Here is a 25665-nt window from a genome sequence, read left to right as displayed (position 1 = left end):
ATGGGATAGATAGAGGGGGTGTGGACAAGATGGCAGCTAGGATCATCATGCTCCAACGAGCTCTGCAGTGATTGCTCGCCTTCCTACATTCAGCAACGTATTGGGACACGCTGCCCACCAGGCCACGAGGGGCCTACTTTCCTCACCATGGACTCCCCTTCATAGGGATCATTACAGCATGGTGAAACGTTACCCCAAACAGGGCACCAAAATGGATCCTGGCCCCCATTGCTTTGCCACCAGTCCTGCAGAAGGGACTTTGAAAGCCCACGTGGACCACATCATATGGGGTCAATTGGGGAGGTTTGATGAACTCCTGTAAGCCATCAAGGATAAAAAGATATCATTAAGGCCTAAAGCCGATGCCCTCGCTAATGAAATGTGACTCTTGAAGGCAGACAAAGAGAAATTAAAGAACAGAGTGGAGTCCACAGAGTCAATGCTGGCCATGATATGCTCTTTTGTTATGTTATGTAGCTCTGCTAGCGCACCATCACCTATGAGAATATCCTGGCACTTGAGCAGGTGTGTAGTCCCCATAAAGTTATTCAAAGAGCCAGTTCTCCAGCTTCTTGCTCACCGATGTGTTGTGGGAAGTCTTAACATGTTTTTTGTGATGTAGGAGAACGAGGAACCTCCCGCCCTGCTTTTGTGAATGCGGGGTATGTGTGTGAGTGAGTGTGAGGCGGAGCGTAGGGATCTAGCTAGCTGGTGAAAGTATATGTGGCTGTTCAGCAGAAGAGTAAACTGCAAGTAGAGCAGAAAAACTTAAGTCATGAAAATAGACAAGTTAACAACTAACCTGGCAATAGTTGAACTGGGCACAGGAGAAGACCGATCAGGAAAACTGTGGTAATCTTTCTTCTCTAAGTATATGCATACTGTAATGCATTGGAATATTGCTGTGGGTGATGATCTGACTCTGGAATTCGACTCTGTCAGTTGAGCCTGCTCTCAGGACTACAGAGCTGTGTGGATGAGGTGTTCTACAGTTTAAAAGTATTGAACCCACATGAATGCTTCATGAGTGGATGTTTACAGTGGGGACAACTGAGCAAGAGCACATCACCACCAAGCACTACTACTGCTACAAGCTTACCTTTTTAAAGTGGTAAGTAACTTTTGCGTACAGCTTCAGTAAATGGGCCTTCACCCTTCACACCTATCTACAGTATTATCTTAGACTCATTGCACTGAGGATTTCACTCCCTTCTGCTTCTTTCGTTTTTTTTTTTTTTTTTAAATAAAGGATTTGTACGCTCGTATACCTCTCTATTTATTGTTTTTACAAAAAGTTTGTGTACTTTCTTTGACTTATCTATTTCTGGAAGATTAGCCCCAGGGTTGTGTATTGTGGCTTCTCTGCATTCCCAGTGTGATTTTTCTTTCTTTACAGTTTCTATTTCTGCCATAAACAAACTGCATTTTGGAACTGTTGGGACATTAAAATACTCACCCTGTATGCACTCTCTGCCAGCCTTTAGTAACGTCTTTGGCACTCTCCACAGGTCCTAGTTAACGAAGCATGTCTACGCTCGCCGCAGCATAGAATCACCTTTAACTTCGAACACTCACTTCCTGCAACGAGAGCACATAACTAGACCGCCAACCTTGCTTTCTCTCTAATACGTGTGTAAACAAGGCAAAAGATTGTCTTTTCATTACATTTTTTTTTCTGAATGGTGGTTTGTTGTTCTTTTTCTCAGTGATTATTCTATGCAATCTATTTTGGGTATTACTGTAACCACTGCAGGGACTAGAGTCTATCCTCAGTGAATTTATATGTATTTGTATAAACAGTGTTTTTATTAACCACTTCTATTTACAGTAGTCTATCACCAAGATGCAGAATGTTGTTCCTCCCATGTTTTTTTTCCTCACCAGAAGAACCACCTAATAAGTGGTCTAAATGGAAGAAACCATTCAGGCATTACGCCACAGTATGGGGATCTAATCTAATCTAAAATCTGAGAGGAAGACTTCGCTTAATTCACTGTTTAGAATGTGAAAGCCGGAATATTTCTGAAAGTTTACCAGAACTGATGGGTGAAGATATAAATGACTTTGACAAGTGCATTAAAAAAATTGGATCAACATTTTATAGGTGTTGTAACATGGGTCCATGTTGCCTCTTTTATCCAGCTCTAAATCTATAGTGCAACAGGAAAGGACATTTTGTCAAGTGTGTCCGAAAACAGGGTTCAAAGGGTGACGATTTGTCCTTGGAATCTTTTCAAATTGTTGAAGATTGTGTTTTGCCTGTTTCCAATGAGATAGAAAAAAAAATCCCAAAGACATAATTTCCACTGATGGGTTCTGCAGGGAAGCATTAGCTGACCCGGGTGCTTGGCTCATGTTAATTAACAATGTAGGGTTTGACATGAAGTTTAGTGATAACATATTGTTCGAAAGGCCCTGATGCTGTACCAGGTTGATATGGGACAGACCATCGAACTGAAAGGGTCCTTCCAAGCTACACAGGAGTTCAGAGTAAAAAAATTCAGGGAACAATATATGCTCCTGTAACAGGGGACTGTGTGTTAAGTAGGCCACACCAGAGGGATCTGGGGATTCTTTTGGATCCTAATCCCTCACCTCCCATTATGCTGGCAGGGGATTATATCAGAGACATACAGAGGACCATTGAACAGGGTCTTCAAATTGTGACACATTTGGAGATTTCAAAACAGATTTGTAGTTGAATTTCCAGAAGGTTTTGAAGAAAAGAAATCTGTGGTGCTTAAAGGGGTATGTCCATCAGATAAGGTTGAAGGAATACTCCACTCCTGTCAATTGTAAAGTTAGATCAATCCCCATCTCTGATTAAATCAGTAGAAAAGGAACAGGAGTGTTTATGATATGAGGGGTTCACAGAGTTGGTGGAAAGCTCAGAATGGGTGGCTTCAATAGTAGTGGCGCGTAAACAATCAGAAGAGATCAGACAATGCGTGGACCTGAGGGCTTTGAATAAGTGTGATGTGACTGACCACTTTCCACTACCCAGTATTAATGAAAAAGTGACATTATTGCATGGAGTGAAATTTTTCACCACTCTATATCTCACAGCAGCATATCACCAGATAAGGCTGCATCATGACTCGAAGGAACTCACCGCCTTATTAACTCCTTTTGGCATGTATTATTGTGTGTATGATTTTTGGTCTGGTGTCAGCTGCAGCTGTATTTCAAAGTGTGATGTATATGTTATTTGGTAGCATGGAAGGAGTGAAGTGATTCCAAGATGACATCTTGATTGGGGAGGGGGTGAGGGGAGGGGGGAAATGATGGAAGCATGATGTGAGAGTGAGACTGCTTTTGGATGAGCTGAAGAAAGGTGGTTTGACTCTCAAACTCAGCAAGTGCAAGACTGGTAGGCAGGGAATTGAGTATTTGGGATATACTATAAAAAGTGATGGGATTTGTGACAAGAAAATAACTGATTTCAAGTATACTGTCTATACACAGTCTGTCTACGAAGGAGGAACTAATGATCTTTTTAGGGACGGTGAAATGTCATGTGGAGTTCATCCCAAAGTTATAATCAAGGACAAGTAAGATTAAACAGTTACTTAAGAAGAGAGAGGGATTTTGTGACGTGAGGATTGTGAGAGGAAATTTATCGATGTAAATGGGAAGTCTTGAATGTGCCAACCAGTTCCAATGTTATGATCCCAAGAGATGTTTTATAATGACCGACGTAATACAGCACCCAAACCAACTGCATTTGCATCAAAGTGAATGTGACAAAAATAATGGGAATGGCTTCTGCCCCATAACACATATTTTGAGATCCCTACATAAAGCAGAGTCTAACTATTCTACAAGGGAGAGGCTTTGGGTGTGTTCGGGGCAAAGAAATTGAGAAATTTTGCGTGGGAAAGCCATTCCCCATACTGAGAGGTCACAAACTTTTGGTTGACGTTTTCTCCAAGAAAGGTCAGGAGGTTGTTTCTATGTGGATAAGCAAATGGATAGTGGGACTGCAGGAGTATAGTTTTGAAATTTGCTATGTGCCTGGGCCCTGAAAAAAGGTTGCGTTATCTAGGCTGAGCATAGCTACAGATGTGGAAACAACCGGACAGGATGAACAAGTTAAAGTGTGTGTGGTCTCGGACGATACCATGTCCCAAGAGGAATAGTTGAATGCTCTTCGTGGAGAGGAGGTCTTACAGAAAGTGGGCAAGTCCATACATAGTGGAAGGAGGTTAGGAAAGAGCAGAGATGCAGATTTGGAGTTCTTTCGGAAGGTGAGACATGAGTTATCATGGGAGGAAGACATTTTAAGTAGAACAAGATTAGATGTGCCAGTATATCTTAGGGAAGGAGTAGTTGGACTTGCACATAAAGGACACCATGGTAAAAGCAAAACCAAGGCGAGGATCAGAATGGACAATTGGCTTCTGGGAATGGACATCCAGATTGAAAGGTTGGTCAGAGAGTATTTGGATTGTACCAGAAGTGACAAGGTATGCAAGGTAAGATGTCCACCCATCAAATGTAAGGATCTCCCAAGTAAGCCCTGGAAGCAGCTGCTTTGACACTGTGGGACCTGTACCTGACAAGGGGTCTTGTAATTACCTTCCAGTTCTCAATGATCTTTTTTTTTTGTTGAGCTGCAACAGGAGTAGCAGGGAGAAACCGAGATCAAGAGAGTTATAGATTTCTTGAGCTAACTTATTCACAGAGAGGGGCTACCTGAGTCAATTCTGACAGATAACGGACCTCAATTTGTGTGAAAAGAGATGGGTAAATTTTCTGACTCAGGAAGGCATAAAACATACAAAATGTTCCTTGTACCACCCTGAAGTTAATGGTATTGTGGAGAGATTTAACGGAGTTATAAAGGAATGTGTGCAACTGGAAGCATGTGCTGGGAGGAGTTGGAAGGAAGGTCTGAAAAAATACTATTATGCAATAGGTTTTCTCCATATTCAATACCAAGGAAGGTCCCTTTTGAGCTATTCAGAGGCAGAAAGGCCAACACAGAGTTGTCACCAAACTGGAAGTGTTGGGGTAAAAACAGCAGCATACAATGGGAATCCAGAAGTGGTTTTCTTAAGGAATGGAAATGTGTGAAGGATCGCAAATGCAATTTTGATTTGAGGAAATTCATTGCACATCATGATTTCAGTTTAGGAACACGAGCATGTGTGATAATTGCACAGGGATATTAATAATAAATCACAGAGAGGTTTATAAATAAGTTATTCGTGGGAAAGTGAGCCGTTGATGCCAACCTGAAAATTTACTATGTCCATGTTTGATTATTAAATTATTTTTCATAAAAGTGATGTAGCAATTTTTCTAGAAGCTAGAACAGTTTGTGGGAAATAAATGACAAGGAGATGATACAATATGTTATATCTTTCTTCTGATACCTGCAAACATTTTTATAGGCACCTGTGTACGTATCACCTAAATTGAAGGTGTGAATCAATATATAAAAGTATGCTAGCCTATAGGAATGTGGCACACGCTTTCACAGGTATTTTGTGATGTTTGAATGTCCAGGGAAATCAAAAGGTTGCTACAAGTATTCTTTCCACACAGAGTTGTGAAAGTATTCTGCAATTCAGTCAAAGCGGATGAGAGGAGAATGTGAAGCCCTAAAAGAGTTGCGTCTTACAGGGGAAATATGTCCTAACTTTGTGTTCCTAGTCCATTGTTTTATTTCCATTACTTGTATTTTGTTGTTTTAAAAAGGTAGTCACTATTGTTTTCAGATATTTTTCTGTTTTTCGTTTTTGAAAGGGGGAGGTGTGTGGTCATCTTTTTGAACTCTATGTATATGCATACTGTAAAGAATTGAAATGTTGCTGTGGGTATTCCTAAAAGGTGATAATCTGAGTCTAGAATTCTACTCTGTCATTTGAGCCTGCTCTTGGGAATGAGGAAGAGTTGAGCCCACATGAATGCTTTATGTGTGGGTATTTACAAAAAGAAGTAATACAAACAACTGGAATAAAGAGAAGAAGAGTAATGACACAGAGCAGACAATACACTTGCCTTAACTGTGGATGACAATTTCAGTTTATAAATGCCCAGCGTAAAATAAGTCGTGGCACGTCTGTGAAAAATGTTGTGAATGTTTGTTTATGTAATGACTTCCAAGGCGCAATCATCACCGGGGGTGGAGGCTATCCTGACACCTAATAAGTGAACGCGTTGTAGTGACTAGGGCCTATTGCAATAAGCAGGTTTTCAGTTTTTTGCAAATTCTAAAATGAAGCTGGTGTCTCTAATGTGTAACAGGAGACAGTTCCAAGCTTTAGGAGCCAGGTTAGAAAAGGTGCTCCCCAGGCTTTGGCTATGCAAAAGCGGGAGACGAGGGTGAGCAGGAAGTGAGTGGTAGGGTTGTAGAAGCTGATTTGGCTGTTCAGTTCAACAGACGAGCAAGGCAATCGCACCTGAAGGTGTGACTGAGGAGTATGGGCCATATGTACAAAAGCTTTTTCCCATAGACACAGAATGTGTAAAATCATTTGGTACATCTGGCCCTATGTGTTTGTGTCCGAGGAGCCAGTGGCGATGTTTTAGGTGATGGGATATCTGTGCGCATAGCAGGAGTTTGAGAGCGAGCGAGAGTCTGAATGACCTGGAGTCTCCCAGAAAGTTGCACTGGGATCGAGAAAGACGAGTGCTGCTATGTCTCCCTTATCCATGATTAGACAAATTCCATCAGTGGCAGCAATAAGGACAGGGTCCATGCTGAGATTCAGTCTGAATCCTGATTTGAAGGTGGCCAGGAGGCTGCTGGTGTCTAGATTGTTAGCCAGTCTTTGGTGGGTGTGTTTTTCCAAGGCACTGAGAGGCTAGGTCCTGTAGTTTGCTGGTGTCTTCGGGACCGCTGAGGGTTTTTTCCAGAAGGGGTAAGATAGTGGTATGTTCCAGAAGTCCAGTAAGGTACTTATAGTGACTGACTCCTTGAGGATTGGCAGGAGGGTGGTACAAATGGAATTGAGTCCTTTGTTGAAGTTAAAGTGGGGACTTGGATCCAAATTGGCTCCAGAGTGGATGGAGCACATGGTGGTGTCTGTTAACAGATGGGTGATCATAAGCCTGCATGTCAGAGCAGTTTTTGGAATGTACTTCTCATTGGACTGGAAGATGGTAAGAGTGGAGCGGCACAGTTGACATGTCAAGCTGATGTAAATGGTGGAGAACTTATAGCTGGAGTACTGAATTGTTTAGTCTATGTATTATATATTTGCAGCACAGGACCCATAAGAACGAGACTAGGAAGCAAACAAATTGAATAAAGTATATGATGTAAGAACGCAATATGAACTGCCTACAAAAATTGGTACTACATACTGTGACAAAAAACACAAGACATTTACCACTTTAGACTAAGTACAAGAAACAATCCTAAGGTAGTGTTACAGATTTGGTCACAATGCAATTTAAAAGAGGATGTATGCAACCATCAAGCGATATGACAACAGAGCGTCAGTTGAAATTACTCATTTGGCATTTCTAAAGCCAAAATTTACAATGCTACTAGCGAAATTAAATGTACACACTGAAACAAATCTGAGAGCTTTGCAAACAATGGACAATTCACGCTACGACGACGCCCGGGACATCTTGTTTGGGGTCAAGGGCAACAAGTTTTTATGTTTACTTTGTCCTTGGGACAAGTAGGCCCAACCCTCTGCAGCACAAACCCTTTGGCTGCCTGTTTACAGAGAGTGGAACTCTCTGCAGTGGAGGTAATGTGTTTCCAAAAATTAATGCTGTTCGAACTTGTATTTATGGTTCATTATTTGAAAGCCTTCATTATTAGGGTGAGTGCTGTAAATATATGTTTTAAGGTCACACTTCACTACTGACGTTGGTTCCAGTACAAAAAAAAAGAAAACATCTATACACATGTTTGAAAAGTTTAGGCTATGAGGCTAAGTATAATGCTCCCAGAATGCTCTCTGATTATATGCAAATGAAGTGTCATTTAGTAAAATGTGTTGATGCATGCTAGTATTTCCCAAAAATATTTCTAATGGAAAATCAGTGTAACCATTTTCAACACGAATATGGGAAGCATGAAAATAAGCAAACACTGACAAAGCCAACTGGTCTGACATATTTTTATAAGTTTTTTAGTTTCATCAATGCGTGTCTTGTTTTGACATGGCTTTTGTAACACTTTATTGTTGTGGGAGCTACCAGGCCCTCAACATTGTAACAAACACTGGCAAACCCCAACCCCCCCCCCCCCCAAAGTTTTTGAACTCTAAAAGCACACGTTGCCACCAGTGGCTTAACAAAGGCCCTGCAGCCGCCCTCCAGGGGGCCCCTTCAGCACAGCACCTGCCCTGAGTGAGTCTGGAGAGGGGGCTCCTCCATGTTCTTTGCAAAGGGGCACCCTTCAGTTTCGTTACGTCACTGATTGCCACTGTAGTTCCTGACACTGAACAAAACTACTTTGTGTGCCAATATGCTCCTTGTGGAAGAGCAGAATGCGATCATTCACAGTAAAGCCAGCCGAAAGAGAGAGAAAAGAAGTTTAATAAAAACAAAATGTCTTTGTTAACACCAGACCTAATTAGGGACCAAGACCCATATGTAGGTAGCTTTTTGCATGTCTGTGAGAAGGTAGCCTCTTTCTAGCCTTGTTACCCCCACTTTTGGCCTGTTTGTGAGTGTATGTCAGGGTGTTTGTCACTGTTTTCACTGTCTCACTGGGATCCTGATTGCCAGGCCTCAGTGCTCATAGTGAAAACACTATGTTTTCAGTATGTTTGTTATGTGTCACTGGGATCCTGCTCGTCAGGACCCCAGTGCTCATAGGTTTGTGGCCTATATGTATGTGTCACTGGGACCCTGTCACACAGGGCCCCAGTGCTCATAGGTGTGCATGTATATGTTCCCTGTGTGGTGCCTAACTGTCTCACTGAGGCTCTGCTAACCAGAACCTCAGTGGTTATGCTCTCTCATTACTTTCAAATTGTCACTAACAGGCTAGTGACCAATTTTACCAATTTACATTGGCTTACTGGAACACCCTTATAATTCCCTAGTATATGGTACTGAGGTACCCAGGGTATTGGGGTTCCAGGAGATCCCTATGGGCTGCAGCATTTCTTTTGCCACCCATAGGGAGCTCTGACAATTCTTACACAGGCCTGCCACTGCAGCCTGAGTGAAATAACGTCCACGTTATTTCACAGCCATTTTACACTGCACTTAAGTAACTTATAAGTCATCTATATGTCTAACCTTTACCTGGTAAAGGTTAGGTGCAAAGTTACTTAGTGTGAGGGCACCCTGGCACTAGCCAAGGTGCCCCCACATTGTTCAGAGCCAATTCACTGAACTTTGTGAGTGCGGGGACACCATTACACGCGTGCACTACATATAGGTCACTACCTATATGTAGCTTCACCATGGTAACTCCGAATATGGCCATGTAACATGTCTATGATCATGGAATTGCCCCCTCTATGCCATCCTGGCATTGTTGGTACAATTCCATGATCCCAGTGGTCTGTAGCACAGACCCTGGTACTGCCAGACTGCCCTTCCTGGGGTTTCACTGCAGCTGCTGCTGCTGCCAACCCCTCAGACAGGCAGCTGCCCTCCTGGGGTCCAGCCAGGCCTGGCCCAGGATGGCAGAACAAAGAACTTCCTCTGAGAGAGGGTGTGACACCCTCTCCCTTTGGAAAATGGTGTGAAGGCAGGGGAGGAGTAGCCTCCCCCAGCCTCTGGAAATGCTTTGTTGGGCACAGATGTGCCCAATTCTGCAAAAGCCAGTCTACACCGGTTCAGGGACCCCTTAGCCCCTGCTCTGGCGCGAAACTGGACAAAGGAAAGGGGAGTGACCACTCCCCTGACCTGCACCTCCCCTGGGAGGTGTCCAGAGCTCCTCCAGTGTGCTCCAGACCTCTGCCATCTTGTAAAGAGAGGTGCTGCTGGCACACTGGACTGCTCTGAGTGGCCAGTGCCACCAGGTGACGTCAGAGACTCCTGCTGATAGGCTCCTTCAGGTGTTAGTAGCCTTTCCTCTCTCCTAGGTAGCCAAACCCTCTTTTCTGGCTATTTAGGGTCTCTGTCTCTGGGGAAACTTTAGATAACGAATGCATGAGCTCAGCCGAGTTCCTCTGCATCTCTCTCTTCACCTTCTGATAAGGAATCGACCGCTGACCGCGCTGGAAGCCTGCAAACCTGCAACATAGTAGCAAAGACGACTACTGCAACTCTGTAACGCTGATCCTGCCGCCTTCTCGACTGTTTTCCTGCTTGTGCATGCTGTGGGGGTAGTCTGCCTCCTCTCTGCACCAGAAGCTCCGAAGAAATCTCCCGTGGGTCGACGGAATCTTCCCCCTGCATCCGCAGGCACCAAAAAGCTGCATTACCGGTCCCTTGGGTCTCCTCTCAGCACGACGAGCGAGGTCCCTCGAATCCAGCGATGCTGTCCAAGTGACCCCCACAGTCCAGTGACTCTTCAGCCCAAGTTTGGTGGAGGTAAGTCCTTGCCTCACCTCGCTGGGCTGCATTGCTGGGAACCGCGACTTTGCAGCTGCTCCGGCCCCTGTGCACTTCCGGCGGAAATCCTTCGTGCACAGCCAAGCCTGGGTCCACGGCACTCTAACCTGCATTGCACGACTTTCTAAGTTGGTCTCCGGCGACGTGGGACTCCTTTGTGCAACTTCGGCGAGCACCGTTTCACGCATCCTCGTAGTGCCTGTTTCTGGCACTTCTCCGGGAGCTACCTGCTTCAGTGAGGGCTCTTTGTCTTGCTCGACGTCCCCTCTCTCTGCAGGTCCAATTTGCGACCTCCTGGTCCCTCCTGGGCCCCAGCAGCGTCCAAAAACGCCAAACGCACGATTTGCGTGTAGCAAGGCTTGTTGGCATCCTTCCGGCGGGAAAACACTTCTACACGACTCTCCAAGGCGAGAGGGATCCGTCCACCAAAGGGGAAGTCTCTATCCCTTTTCGTTCCTGCAGAAACCGCAGCTTCTTCTGTCCAGTTGAAGCTTCTTTGCACCCGCAGCTGGCATTTCCTGGGCATCTGCCCTTCTACGACTTGCTTGTGACTTTTGGACTTGGTCCCCTTGTTCCACAGGTACCCTAGATTGGAAATCCACAGTCGTTGCATTGCTGGTTTGTGTCTTTCCTGCATTATTCCTCTAACACGACTACTTTGTCCTTAGGGGAACTTTGGTGCACTTTGCACTCACTTTTCAGGGTCTTGGGGAGGGTTATTTTTCTAACTCTCACTATTTTCTAATAGTCCCAGCGACCCTCTACAAGGTCACATAGGTTTGGGGTCCATTCGTGGTTCACATTCCACTTTTGGAGTATATGGTTTGTGTTGCCCCTATCCCTATGTTTCCCCATTGCATCCTATTGTAACTATACATTGTTTGCACTGTTTTCTAAGACTATACTGCATATTTTTGCTATTGTGTATATATATCTTGTGTATATTTCCTATCCTCTCACTGAGGGTACACTCTAAGATACTTTGGCATATTGTCATAAAAATAAAGTACCTTTATTTTTAGTATAACTGTGTATTGTGTTTTCTTATGATATTGTGCATATGACACTAAGTGGTACTGTAGTAGCTTCACACGTCTCCTAGTTCAGCCTAAGCTGCTCTGCTAAGCTACCATTATCTATCAGCCTAAGCTGCTAGACACCCTATACACTAATAAGGGATAACTGGGCCTGGTGCAAGGTGCAAGTACCCCTTGGTACTCACTACAAGCCAGTCCAGCCTCCTACATTGGTTGTGCAGTGGTGGGATAAGTGCTTTGAGACTACTTACCACTCTTGTCATTGTACTTTTCATAAGAGAAAAATATACAAAACAAGGTCAGTGTATATACACATAGCCAAAAAGTTTAGCATTTCCTCTTTTCACTCTTTTCTAAGTGCTGAAAAGTACTTCTAAACTTTCAAAAAGTTCTTAAAAGTTTAAAAAGTTTTTTCTGTCTTTCCAAAAAGTTCTGAAAACTTTTTTCTCTTTATCTATCACTTTAACTCTCTCTAAAAATGTCTGGCACAGGCCAAAAAGTTGAACTGTCCAAACTTGCATATGATCACCTTAGCTGGAAAGGAGCAAGGAGTCTCTGCATAGAGAGAGGTTTGAGTGTAGGGAAGAATCCTTCCTTAGAACTGTTAATTAATATGCTTAGAGTACAGGATAAGGCCATAAGTGCCCAATCTGTGGAAAAAGTAGCTAATGGTTCTCAATCTGATCCAGGGACTCCCCCAGGAAAAGGTTCAGGAAAGAAACTTCTCAGCCTGCCCATTACTAGACAGTCTAGCATAGTTGGTACAGAGGTTGAATCACACCATACTAATGGTGTGCTCTCACATTATACTGGTAGCCAAGCTGTTAGGGTGCCCTCTGTAAGGGACAGGTCTCCTTCTGTTCATTCCCATCATACCTCTGTATCTAGAAATGTCCCTCCCACCCACCCTGATGACAGAATGTTGGAAAGGGAGCTCAATAAGTTGAGAGTGGAGACTTCCAGACTGAAGCTTAAGAAGCAACAGCTGGATTTAGATAGACAATCTCTAGAGATTGAAAAGGAAAGACAGAAGCTGGGTTTAACTACCCATGGTGGCAGCAGCAGTATTCCCCATAGTCATCCTGTAAAAGAGCATGATTCCAGGAATCTGCACAAGATAGTTCCCCCTTATAAGGAGGGGGATGACATTAACAAGTGGTTTGCTGCACTTGAGAGGGCTTGTGTTGTTCAAGATGTCCCTCAAAGGCAGTGGGCTGCTATCCTATGGCTATCATTTAGTGGTAAGGGTAGAGACAGACTCCTTACTGTGAAAGAAAGTGATGCCAACAATTTCACTATTCTTAAGAGTGCACTCCTTGATGGTTATGGCTTAACCACTGAACAATACAGGATAAAGTTCAGAGAGACCAAAAAGGAGTCTTCACAAGACTGGGTTGATTTCATTGACCAGGCAGTGAAGGCCTTGGAGGGGTGGTTACATGGCAGTAAAGTTACTGATTATGAAAGCCTGTATAACACAATCCTGAGAGAGCATATACTTAATAATTGTGTGTCTGATTTGTTGCACCAGTACCTGGTAGACTCTGATCTGACCTCTCCCCAAGAATTGGGAAAGAAGGCAGACAAATGGGTCAGAACAAGGGTGAACAGAAAAGTTCATACAGGGGGTGACAAAGATGGCAATAAGAAGAAAGATGGTGAAAAATCTCAAGATAAGCATGGGGATAAGGGTAAAACCAAAGATCCCACTTCAAATCTTAAACACTCTTCAGAGGGTGGGGATAAAACAAATTCTTCCTCTTCTTCCCAACCTGCACACATTAAAAAGCCTTGGGGCTTTGTGTGTAAAAATAGAGGCCATAGGCCAGGGGATAAGTCCTGTCCAGGTAAACCCCCTGAGCCTACCACCACTAATACATCAAGCTCTAGTGCCCCTAGCAGTAGTGGTACTAGTGGTGGGACTGCTGGCAACAGTCAAGCAAAGGGTGTAGTTGGGTTCACTTATGGGTCCATAGTGGAAACTGATGTAATCAGTCCCAAGACAGTTTCTGTCACACCTAGTGGCATTGGCCTTGCCACACTGGCTGCTTGTCCCCTTACAATGGATAAGTACAGGCAGACAGTTTCAATAAATGGTGTTGAGGCCTTGGCCTACAGGGACACAGGTGCCAGTTTCACTTTGGTGACTGAAAACCTAGTGCCTCCTGAACAACACATCAGTGGACAACAGTATAAGATTATTGATGTCCATAACTCCACTCAGTTTCTTCCCTTAGCTATAATTCAGTTTAGTTGGGGTGGAGTTACTGGCCCTAAGCAGGTGGTGGTATCACCTAGCTTACCTGTAGACTGTCTCTTAGGTAATGACCTAGAGGCCTCAGGTTGGGCTGATGTAGAGTTTTATGCCCATGCAGCCATGCTGGGCATCCCTGAGGAATTGTTCCCTCTCATTTCAAGTGAAATGAAAAAGCAAAGGAGAGAAGGCCTGAAAACTCAGGATCCCTCTCCATCAACAGGTAAAAAGGGTATCACAGTATCCCCTAACCACCCTACCATTCAGGATACTATTCCTGTGGTGGGAGAAACCTCTCCTGGGGTGGCACCTGTTCCAAGGGAATCATCAGCTGGCAAAGCTGGACTCCCTGAGGTGGAAGTACCTCTCTGTGGGACAACTAACATTGGTGAGAAAAAGAGCACCATTTTAGTTAACATGGAGCATCCCTCCAACCCTCCCAGAGAAACTTTAGTGCAGAAACTCTGCACTGCCGCACAACACTTAGGACAGCATCCCTGCCCTAGTGTGGAGCTGATAGGACAGCATCCCTGCCCTGCTCCAACTCAAGAGAAACAGCATCCCTGTTCTCTCTTCCAGCCAGATGGACAAAGTTTTTGCCCAGCTATGGCTTTTCTGAGACAGCATCCCTGTCTGGCATTTCCATCACTACAAATAGGTTCAGTGGACAATTCCCACTGCTCTAAACTAAAACTTACTGATAGAAACTCTGAAAATACATCTTCACATTGTTGCTTAGCTAAAAAACTTCAAACAGGGTGGTTTACATCCCCACAGGGAAGTAACCATAGAGTGGATGATAAAGGGAGTAACCAGTCTATTGCAGAGCTACTCTCTACTTATCACCACTTAGACAATAAAGTCTCAACTGGCCAAGGTTAGCCTTATTGTCCTTCGTTTGAGGGAGGGTTGTGTGAGAAGGTAGCCTCTTTCTAGCCTTGTTACCCCCACTTTTGGCCTGTTTGTGAGTGTATGTCAGGGTGTTTGTCACTGTTTTCACTGTCTCACTGGGATCCTGATTGCCAGGCCTCAGTGCTCATAGTGAAAACACTATGTTTTCAGTATGTTTGTTATGTGTCACTGGGATCCTGCTCGTCAGGACCCCAGTGCTCATAGGTTTGTGGCCTATATGTATGTGTCACTGGGACCCTGTCACACAGGGCCCCAGTGCTCATAGGTGTGCATGTATATGTTCCCTGTGTGGTGCCTAACTGTCTCACTGAGGCTCTGCTAACCAGAACCTCAGTGGTTATGCTCTCTCATTACTTTCAAATTGTCACTAACAGGCTAGTGACCAATTTTACCAATTTACATTGGCTTACTGGAACACCCTTATAATTCCCTAGTATATGGTACTGAGGTACCCAGGGTATTGGGGTTCCAGGAGATCCCTATGGGCTGCAGCATTTCTTTTGCCACCCATAGGGAGCTCTGACAATTCTTACACAGGCCTGCCACTGCAGCCTGAGTGAAATAACGTCCACGTTATTTCACAGCCATTTTACACTGCACTTAAGTAACTTATAAGTCATCTATATGTCTAACCTTTACCTGGTAAAGGTTAGGTGCAAAGTTACTTAGTGTGAGGGCACCCTGGCACTAGCCAAGGTGCCCCCACATTGTTCAGAGCCAATTCACTGAACTTTGTGAGTGCGGGGACACCATTACACGCGTGCACTACATATAGGTCACTACCTATATGTAGCTTCACCATGGTAACTCCGAATATGGCCATGTAACATGTCTATGATCATGGAATTGCCCCCTCTATGCCATCCTGGCATTGTTGGTACAATTCCATGATCCCAGTGGTCTGTAGCACAGACCCTGGTACTGCCAGACTGCCCTTCCTGGGGTTTCACTGCAGCTGCTGCTGCTGCCAACCCCTCAGACAGGCAGCTGCCCTCCTGGGGTCCAGCCAGGCCTGGCCCAGGATGGCAGAACAAAGAACTTCCTCTGAGAGAGGGTGTGACACCCTCTCCCTTTGGAAAATGGTGTGAAGGCAGGGGAGGAGTAGCCTCCCCCAGCCTCTGGAAATGCTTTGTTGGGCACAGATGTGCCCAATTCTGCAAAAGCCAGTCTACACCGGTTCAGGGACCCCTTAGCCCCTGCTCTGGCGCGAAACTGGACAAAGGAAAGGGGAGTGACCACTCCCCTGACCTGCACCTCCCCTGGGAGGTGTCCAGAGCTCCTCCAGTGTGCTCCAGACCTCTGCCATCTTGTAAAGAGAGGTGCTGCTGGCACACTGGACTGCTCTGAGTGGCCAGTGCCACCAGGTGACGTCAGAGACTCCTGCTGATAGGCTCCTTCAGGTGTTAGTAGCCTTTCCTCTCTCCTAGGTAGCCAAACCCTCTTTTCTGGCTATTTAGGGTCTCTGTCTCTGGGGAAACTTTAGATAACGAATGCATGAGCTCAGCCGAGTTCCTCTGCATCTCTCTCTTCACCTTCTGATAAGGAATCGACCGCTGACCGCGCTGGAAGCCTGCAAACCTGCAACATAGTAGCAAAGACGACTACTGCAACTCTGTAACGCTGATCCTGCCGCCTTCTCGACTGTTTTCCTGCTTGTGCATGCTGTGGGGGTAGTCTGCCTCCTCTCTGCACCAGAAGCTCCGAAGAAATCTCCCGTGGGTCGACGGAATCTTCCCCCTGCATCCGCAGGCACCAAAAAGCTGCATTACCGGTCCCTTGGGTCTCCTCTCAGCACGACGAGCGAGGTCCCTCGAATCCAGCGACGCTGTCCAAGTGACCCCCACAGTCCAGTGACTCTTCAGCCCAAGTTTGGTGGAGGTAAGTCCTTGCCTCACCTCGCTGGGCTGCATTGCTGGGAACCGCGACTTTGCAGCTGCTCCGGCCCCTGTGCACTTCCGGCGGAAATCCTTCGTGCACAGCCAAGCCTGGGTCCACGGCACTCTAACCTGCATTGCACGACTTTCTAAGTTGGTCTCCGGCGACGTGGGACTCCTTTGTGCAACTTCGGCGAGCACCGTTTCACGCATCCTCGTAGTGCCTGTTTCTGGCACTTCTCCGGGAGCTACCTGCTTCAGTGAGGGCTCTTTGTCTTGCTCGACGTCCCCTCTCTCTGCAGGTCCAATTTGCGACCTCCTGGTCCCTCCTGGGCCCCAGCAGCGTCCAAAAACGCCAAACGCACGATTTGCGTGTAGCAAGGCTTGTTGGCATCCTTCCGGCGGGAAAACACTTCTACACGACTCTCCAAGGCGAGAGGGATCCGTCCACCAAAGGGGAAGTCTCTATCCCTTTTCGTTCCTGCAGAAACCGCAGCTTCTTCTGTCCAGTTGAAGCTTCTTTGCACCCGCAGCTGGCATTTCCTGGGCATCTGCCCTTCTACGACTTGCTTGTGACTTTTGGACTTGGTCCCCTTGTTCCACAGGTACCCTAGATTGGAAATCCACAGTCGTTGCATTGCTGGTTTGTGTCTTTCCTGCATTATTCCTCTAACACGACTACTTTGTCCTTAGGGGAACTTTGGTGCACTTTGCACTCACTTTTCAGGGTCTTGGGGAGGGTTATTTTTCTAACTCTCACTATTTTCTAATAGTCCCAGCGACCCTCTACAAGGTCACATAGGTTTGGGGTCCATTCGTGGTTCACATTCCACTTTTGGAGTATATGGTTTGTGTTGCCCCTATCCCTATGTTTCCCCATTGCATCCTATTGTAACTATACATTGTTTGCACTGTTTTCTAAGACTATACTGCATATTTTTGCTATTGTGTATATATATCTTGTGTATATTTCCTATCCTCTCACTGAGGGTACACTCTAAGATACTTTGGCATATTGTCATAAAAATAAAGTACCTTTATTTTTAGTATAACTGTGTATTGTGTTTTCTTATGATATTGTGCATATGACACTAAGTGGTACTGTAGTAGCTTCACACGTCTCCTAGTTCAGCCTAAGCTGCTCTGCTAAGCTACCATTATCTATCAGCCTAAGCTGCTAGACACCCTATACACTAATAAGGGATAACTGGGCCTGGTGCAAGGTGCAAGTACCCCTTGGTACTCACTACAAGCCAGTCCAGCCTCCTACAATGTCGCAAACAGCGACTTTTGCTGTTTGCGACGTGCAAAAAGCACACTGCGATGCAAAAACCCAGTTTTGCGATTCAGTAACCTGGTTACCGAATCGCAAAACGGGTTTGCCACTCGCAATTAGGAAGGGTTGTTCCCTTCCTAATTGCGACTCGCAGTGCAATGTAGGATTGTTTTGTGACCGCGAACGCGGGCGCAAACCAATCGCAGTATGCACCCATTTCAAATGGGTGCTAACACTTTCGCAAAAGGGAAGGGTTCCCCATGGGACCCCTTCCCCACTGTGAATGTCACTGTAAACATTTTTTCAGAGCAAGCAGTGGTCCTGCAGACCACTGCCTGCTCTGAAAAAATGAAACGAAAACGTTGTATTTTTCGTTTTTGTAATGCATCTCGTTTTCCTTTAAGGAAGCAGTCACAGACATGGTGGTCTGCTGTCTCCAGCAGGCCACCATCCCTGTGAGGGCCGCTATTCGCAAGGGGGTCGCAAATTGCGACCCACCTCATGATTATTCACTAGGTGAGCATTTGCGAAGCCCTTGCGAATCACAGATGGTGTCAGGGACACCATCCTACATTCAGATTTGCGACTCGCAATTTGCGGGTCGCAAATCTGAACCTACCTACATGTGGCCCCAAATTCTTAAAGAAAGTCACAAAAGTGCAACCATGGTATATGTCGTACCCCTATAAAATATTTGTGAACTGTATTTTAGCATGGGTTAATACGCATGTGTAGATTTGCTCATGTGAAAATCTATTGAGCATTTGCAAGTTCATTTTCCCTCCGGCCACTTTCTTCCCAACCATGGAAGAAGTTCTAATTCTGCCATTGTCAGGAGTAAATGCCCAACCTTTCTTATTATGGGAAAATATTAAAGAGAAGCTGGTGAAAATCTTTAAGACATGCAGGTTAGTATGTTTGCAGACTCAAAGGCATTCCAGCCCTGGAACTATTGCTTACTGCTTCCTCCAGCCCCAGTATGCAGATCTGCAGAAAGGTGGCAAAATAAGGAAATTACTACAGTAGGGATTGAAACTGCAAATATTCAAGCCCTACTATGGTAGTAGCCCTGGCATAATCAGAGAGGCTATTATCAGAGCTCTTACATAATGAGATTGCTGCCATAATTTGTCGCCACACTACATGGCACCAAAGGGACAAGTAGATCTTTTTACAGGACAAGTAGATTTGAGAAGCAACCTGTCCCCTGGACAAGTAGATATTTTAATAAATTCCACACCCCTGCTACGACTTTAAAGAAAGGCAACTCCAATAGAACTTTCTATGTAGAAGAACAAGGAAGAACTTATTAGGCTACAACACACCCCATGAACTACAAATAGGGAGACAGCTGTCCAGATGTCCCTCATCTTAGGATATTTTGTCTAACAACCCTGATCTTTAACTGCTTGGTAAATTTCAAATTCAGGAGTGTAAACTTTCAAAATGCTAACTTTTTAAGTATTTGCCCTCAGACAAACAGGTGATGTCAAATATCCATACTACTTTTCTCTTGTAAGATTTAAAAAAAAAATAAGTTAATAAAAATATCGTCAAATTTAGTTTGTTTGATTTAAGCCTAAAAAGACAAAACATAATGCAGGCACACATTATTAAATAATAGTGATACATATTCAGCCCATTAATACCCAAATCAATTTACTAATTCACTTAATAATTATATACCAAAACAATCTTAAATGTTATTGGCCAACGTAACTATAATAGAAAAAAAATAAGTAACATTATTAACATACTCTTCACACTAATCTAAGCTGATCTTATAAAATAAATTCCCAGTTTGCTTTTAATGAAAAAATAAAAAGGTATTACAAAAACCACCAATAATTTAATACACAAAGGAGGGGGCATTTAAAATCTAAAATTATTCTTATCGGAAGACACTTCTCTTGACGTTACTAAAACTATGAAAAAAAATGCGGGAGGAAATAAACTAACATTTGTGTAATTTTAAAACTTCTACCAATAACTCTTACTCAAAACGAAAGGTTTTGGGGAATAAACACCACAACACATATCATAATAATAATAAGCAATGTTATCATAAGTACTAAGATCCCATTTAGCAGCACGTTTATTTAGCAACGTTTTCGTAAACTGACCCTTGCCTACTGATTCAGTCAGTTAGACCAGCTACTTGTTACTGCTTGAGATCTAATATTATTTCATACTTTATGGTTTTTACTGGGTCCTTACAACATAAGACCAGGTGACCTCAGAAAGACTAACTGTACCGATCTCCTTTTAGTTCAATGCAATGCAGTGAAGGAGTCAGACATAAACTGACCATATGTATTACTTACAACAAACAATAAAAGCACTTGAAATAAAAGGTACTTTAAAATCTGTAAACTAAAACAGAAGTGGGTTCTCTCCTAAAAATGACAAACGCTCCTTTCAAATAAACACATGCGACGGACGATATGAACACCCCATTGTGGAACCAGCAAGAATAAGCGGATACTTTCTTGCACGTTTCCTCCGCTTTGAATCTATAAACTCCAAACCCTACAATACACACACAGAACTGAGGGCGATAAAATAGTGGCTGACAACCTCACATATTAAATTGTTGTAGTGCCATATTTTAATGAACACCTGAAAATTCGCTTACTATTGGGTAATGGTACAAACGTACGATTTTAACCAGCCGCTAGAAATCACATTGCCCTACATGTGAAACAAACGTCTTCTTCCCACAGAGGCCCGCCACCCTGATCACGTACATATTTTTCACAGCGCCTGAGATCCAATTCTGCAGTATCTTGTAGTCTTCTACGTACATTTTCATCAAATCAGGAGGTTCTCCGATTACTGGATGCAGGTGGACTACAAACCCAGAACTCCTTGTTGATACGGAAGATTGGAAACTCACATTCTCGCGAGATAAAAGGGAGATCTCATCCTGCAAACAATACGGTGGAGAACGCACTAGGTGTTAACCCCTTCGCTGCCAGGCCTTTTCTTGTCCGTTTGGGGCAGTTCGTGCTTAGGCCCTCATAACTTTTTATCCACATAAGCTACTCACGCCAAATTTTCGTCCTTTTTTCCCCAACATCCAGGTACCCAGAGCTTGTGGGTTCCCCTGAAGGAGACCAAGAAATTAGCCAAAATACAGCGAAAATTTCAAAAAAATGGGAAAAAGTGCTGCAGAAGAAGGCTTGTGGTTTGTTCCCTGAAAAAGGCATCAACAAAGGATTTGCAGTGCTATCATCACCATCTTCCCAGCTTTCAGGAACAGGCAGACTTGACTCAGAAAACTACATTTTTCAACACAATGTTGGCATTTTACTGGGATATACCCATTTTTACTATTTTTTGTACTTTGAGCCTCCTTCCAGTTAGTGACAAAAATGGATGTGAAACCAATGCTGGATCCCAGAAAGCTAAACATTTCTGAAAAGTAGACAAAATTCTGAATTCAGCAAGAGGTAATTTGTGTAGATCCTACAAGGTTTTCCTATAGAACATAACAGCTGGAGTTAAAAAAATATTGAAATTGAGGTGAAAAAAACAGCCACTTTTCTTCACGTTTTACCCTGTAACTTTTTCCTGCAATGTCAGATTTTTTAAAGCAATATACCGTTACCTCTGCAGGACTCCTCTGGTTGCGGAGATATATAGGGCTTGTAGGTTCATTAAGAACCCTAGGTACCCAGAGCTAATAAATGAGCTGCACCTTGCAATGGGTTTTCATTCTATTCCAGGTATACAGCAATTTGTTTGCTGAAATATAAAAAGTAAGAAATAGGTATCAAGAAAACCTTTGTATTTACAAAATGGGCACAAGATAAGGTGTTGAGAAGCAGTGGTTATTTGCACATCTCTGAATTCCGGGGTGCCCATACTACTATGTGAATTACAGGGCATTTCTCAAATGTGCATCTTTTTTACACACTGTCTTACATTTGGAAGGACAAAATGTAGCGAATGACAAGGGGCAATAAGACTTTTTTTGCTATTCTGTGTTTCCCCAAGTCTCCTGATAAAAATGGTACCTCATTTGCGTGGGTAGGCCTAATGCTCGGGACAGGAAACGCAACATGGACACATCACATTTTTACATTGAAATCTGATGTGCTTTTTGCAAAGTGCCTAACTGTAGATTTTGGCCTTTAGCTCAGCCGGCACCTAGCGAAACCTACCAAACCTGTGCATTTTTGAAAACTAGACACCCTGAAGAATCCAGGATGGGGTGACTTGAGGGGCTCTCACCAGGTTCTGTTACCCAGAATCGTTTGCAAACCTCAAATTTGGCCAAAAAAACACTTTTTCCTCACATTTTGGGGACAGAAAGTTCTGGAATCTGAGAAGAGCCTCAAATTTCCTTCCACCCAGCGTTCCCCCAAGTCTACTGATAACAATTGTACCTCACTTGTGTGGGTAGACCTAGCGCCTGCAACACGAAATGCCCCAAACCACAATGTGTACACATCACATTTTCCCAAAGAAAACAGCTGTTTTTTGGAAAGCGCCTAGCTGTGGATTTTGCCCTCTAGCTCAGCCAGCACCTAAGGAAACCTATATAAACATGTGCATTTTTTAAAACTAGACACCTAGGGGAATCCAAGATGGGGTGACTTGTGGGCCTCTCACCAGGTTCTGTTACCCAGAATCCTTTGCAAACCTCAAAATTTGGCCAAAAAAACACTTTTTCCTCACATTTCGGTGACAGAAAGTTCTGGAAGGTGAGAGGAGCCACAAATTTCCTTCCACCCAGCGTTCCCCCAAGTCTCCTGATAAAAATGGTACCTCACTTGTGTGGGTAGGCCTAGTGCTCATGACAGGAAATGCCCCAAAACACAACATGGACACATCACATTTTCCCAAAGAAAAGAGAGCTGTTTTTTGCAAAGTGCCAAGCTGTGGATTTTGACCTCTAGTTCAGCCGGCACCTAGGGAAACCTACCAAACCTGTGCATTTTTAAAACTAGACACCTAGGGGAATTCAAGATGGGGTAGGTAACTTGTGGGGCTCTCACCAGGTTCTGTTACCCAGAATCCTTTGCAAACCTCAAAATTTGGCAAAAAAAAAAACTTTTTCCTCACATTTCGGTGACAGATGTTGGAGTGTGTCTTTAAAAGGCAATATTAACACGAGGAGCTTGCAAAATATTGTGTGATAAAGCTGCATAGAAAATGTGTTAACATAGAAAATAATGCACCATTTGAAATGTGCCCACGTGGAGTGGCTATCAATGTATGCGAAGACTAATGAAAGTTGCTAATTCAGAATTAACTATGTACTAATGTTTTGAATTTGTATTAGCATATCATAATTAGAGTTATGTATTATGAATTGTTTATTAATTACTGGGCCTTAGCTTAGCAAGTGTCTGGGTCTAGCTGCCTGGTCTCATATTAAACTGTATTTTTCTAACGATTAATGTGCTGCTTCCCTGAAGGACACAAAGCTGTACTTTTCCAGAAGTTATGTTTGTGTAGCCGTAGTAAATTCTTTCTCATGAGAACCGACTTGTTCAAGGAGACGTTCTTGCTGAATGCAACAGTGTAATTCGGAACAGGTGCAAGGTTACTAGAGTAGGAGAAAACAATGGAGACACTGACTGGTGCGCAAAGTGTAACTTTTCTTACCTGACATTCCAACCGATGAAGAGGTCAATAACATGGACCAATCTTCGACATGAGAACTGTGGTTTGTGGAAAATTCTGGCGAAATGCATGGAGGATTATTGGACAGAGATAACGATGCACCAATTATTATCCAATGAGGAGTTAAGGGTTAATTAGAGAGTTTTGATTTAACAGAGGGACCCAAGGAGAAAGGGCAGTTCTGAGGCGCAGAAACTTTGAGACTCCACTTACCTTACAGAGACTTTAACTCTTTTGCTCTTGTCTTATTACTTTAAACCATCCGCTACCCGTCCTTACCTGATACTTACTTCTCCTCCATAAGAGGGAAGATACTATCCCTTAGCTATGCTATATCGAGACTTTGCCCCGTCCTATCTCTGTTGATGGTGAATCGACTGATGTCCTGAGGACGAAGACTGACGCTGTTTGCTGATCTGCTGGATTGGTAGCTATCTAATGCAAAATTGTAATTGACTGTTTGCCTTTTCTTTCTAGGTACCAACTGCTCTTTTGACAGAGGCCATAGTTTAGATGTTTTCCAAATTCGTGTTTGCAAAATGTTTTGCATGAAGCCCAACATGCTAATGCTAATCTGTGGTTAGATAAGGTGTTCACAAATATCCTACGCAAATAGATAAATGACTGAGTTCTTGCTTTGTTGAATCATGTATTACTGGGACTTTGCTAAGTTGCTTCTTATTAATGACGTGTTAATACTGAATGAATATTCTCTATGCATTGATAAATTGCGTTCTAATTGCAAATCTGAAGAATTACTAATGGGATGAATTGCTAATGAGATTAACAGAAATGACATTAGATTGTAACTAATAGGGAAATAAATATCCTAACACTTAACTAAATTGGTGAGGTTATTCATACCTGAAAGGTCATGGTGTGTTCATCTTATTGATTCTTACTAAATGTTATTGATTGGGTTGCTATTTAGTCATTGAAATTATTGATCGGGTTATTGATCTATTGATTTGTGATGCCAAAAAGACATCTCGTACTGGGAAGTCCCCGAACGTGGTCCAAAGGTCCTTGTAAGTTTACTTATCAAGGCTCTGACGCGCTAGCAGTTTTTGGTAGCAGAGGTAATGGTTTTGCCCTTTAGGGCCCTAGTACGAAGGATCGCGGGGTGTGATAATTAACAGTTTTGGTAACAGTGGGGATAGGTTTGGCCCTTTGGGGCCCCAGTACAAGGGACTACGGTTTGACAGACTGTTGCTAGGAAAGGTGTTGGGTTTTGGTAGAGATTGATGGCCGTGATTCGGAAGTAAACAAGGTGTATCGGAAAAATTGGGGTTTGGGAAAATTATTTTTTTCAATGATGCAAATAGGAGAGATGATGTGCCCCTAAGTCCCAAATGACTTTCCCGGAATCTCGGAGCTTGCTGAAGGAAGTTTGAGTATGTTCTCAGCGTTCTAGTGTGAATGAAGTAGGTTTCGCGCTTGCACAGCTTATGCATATCGCAGGTGAAGTGTGAAGTTTGTGAGGATTTTAGGCCAGACAATGATGTTTTAGTAGGAGTGTGCGTACTCCGCAGTGTGATAGTAGGGAAGTTGGCGAACTTCATGTGAGTGTGGCGCTTTGTGCTAAAAAATAGTCCAAGTGGTTGTTGATGATGTACGGACCCTGCGTGGTCTAAGACTCCGGAGTATATTGATAAGTGTATGAGACACTTGGTTTATGTTGTAATTTGCGCGGTTTTATAGGTCGATGGTGAAATCGACGAGTCGAGTTTGAGTCAAAGTGAGTGAATGAAAACTTCGATGGAGATTTGGTGAGTTCTAAAGTGCACTAGAACAACCCATTGACAAGTCAAGAGTAAAATTTGCAGGTCAAATTTTGCTTGTGAGTGCAGGATCTGAGAAGGAGAGAGTAGCGGCTGAGGCTAAGCGAAATCTCTGTAAAGTTCTGAAGCGATTGTGTTACCCTTTCCAGTAGTAAATCGGCAAATTTGAGTTTATTTTTGGTTGGTGCTCGCATTATATTGCATTAGTTTGTGTGAATTTGAGAGTGGGAGGACAAGCCGCAAGACTATGTCAGCCGCAGGGTGTGTGAGTGTGACGTCATTAGAGCCGTGCTGGGATAGGCCGGTTAGTGAGAAGGGTCACGCACGGATTGGCAGCTGTCCGTGAGAGGCAATTGGTTGAGAAGGTAGGCGAAGAGAGTTCTGGGAATTAAAGTCACTTCCTGATTCGATT

At 43.8% G+C, this 25665-nt stretch overlaps 1 protein-coding gene across 1 annotated transcript in view; it reads right to left on the bottom strand.

The window, feature by feature from the left end:
• The window catches only part of LOC138249571 (uncharacterized), a 230186-nt gene extending 205838 nt beyond the window's left edge, over positions 1 to 24348 (bottom strand). The window contains exons 1-2 of the mRNA XM_069203515.1: positions 24337 to 24348; positions 20586 to 20764 (exon numbers count right to left, since the gene is read on the bottom strand). Of these exons, the coding sequence (XP_069059616.1) occupies positions 20586 to 20764; positions 24337 to 24348 (191 nt within the window). The remainder of the gene's footprint in view (positions 1 to 20585; positions 20765 to 24336) is intronic.
• Positions 24349 to 25665: the final 1317 nt, after the last annotated feature.

Source organism: Pleurodeles waltl, chromosome 8 (assembly GCF_031143425.1).
Source record: "Pleurodeles waltl isolate 20211129_DDA chromosome 8, aPleWal1.hap1.20221129, whole genome shotgun sequence".
In the NCBI taxonomy this organism is placed as follows: domain Eukaryota; kingdom Metazoa; phylum Chordata; class Amphibia; order Caudata; family Salamandridae; genus Pleurodeles; species Pleurodeles waltl.
Note: the sequence above shows the minus strand (reverse complement) of the source record. Positions and strands in the feature narration are given on the sequence as shown.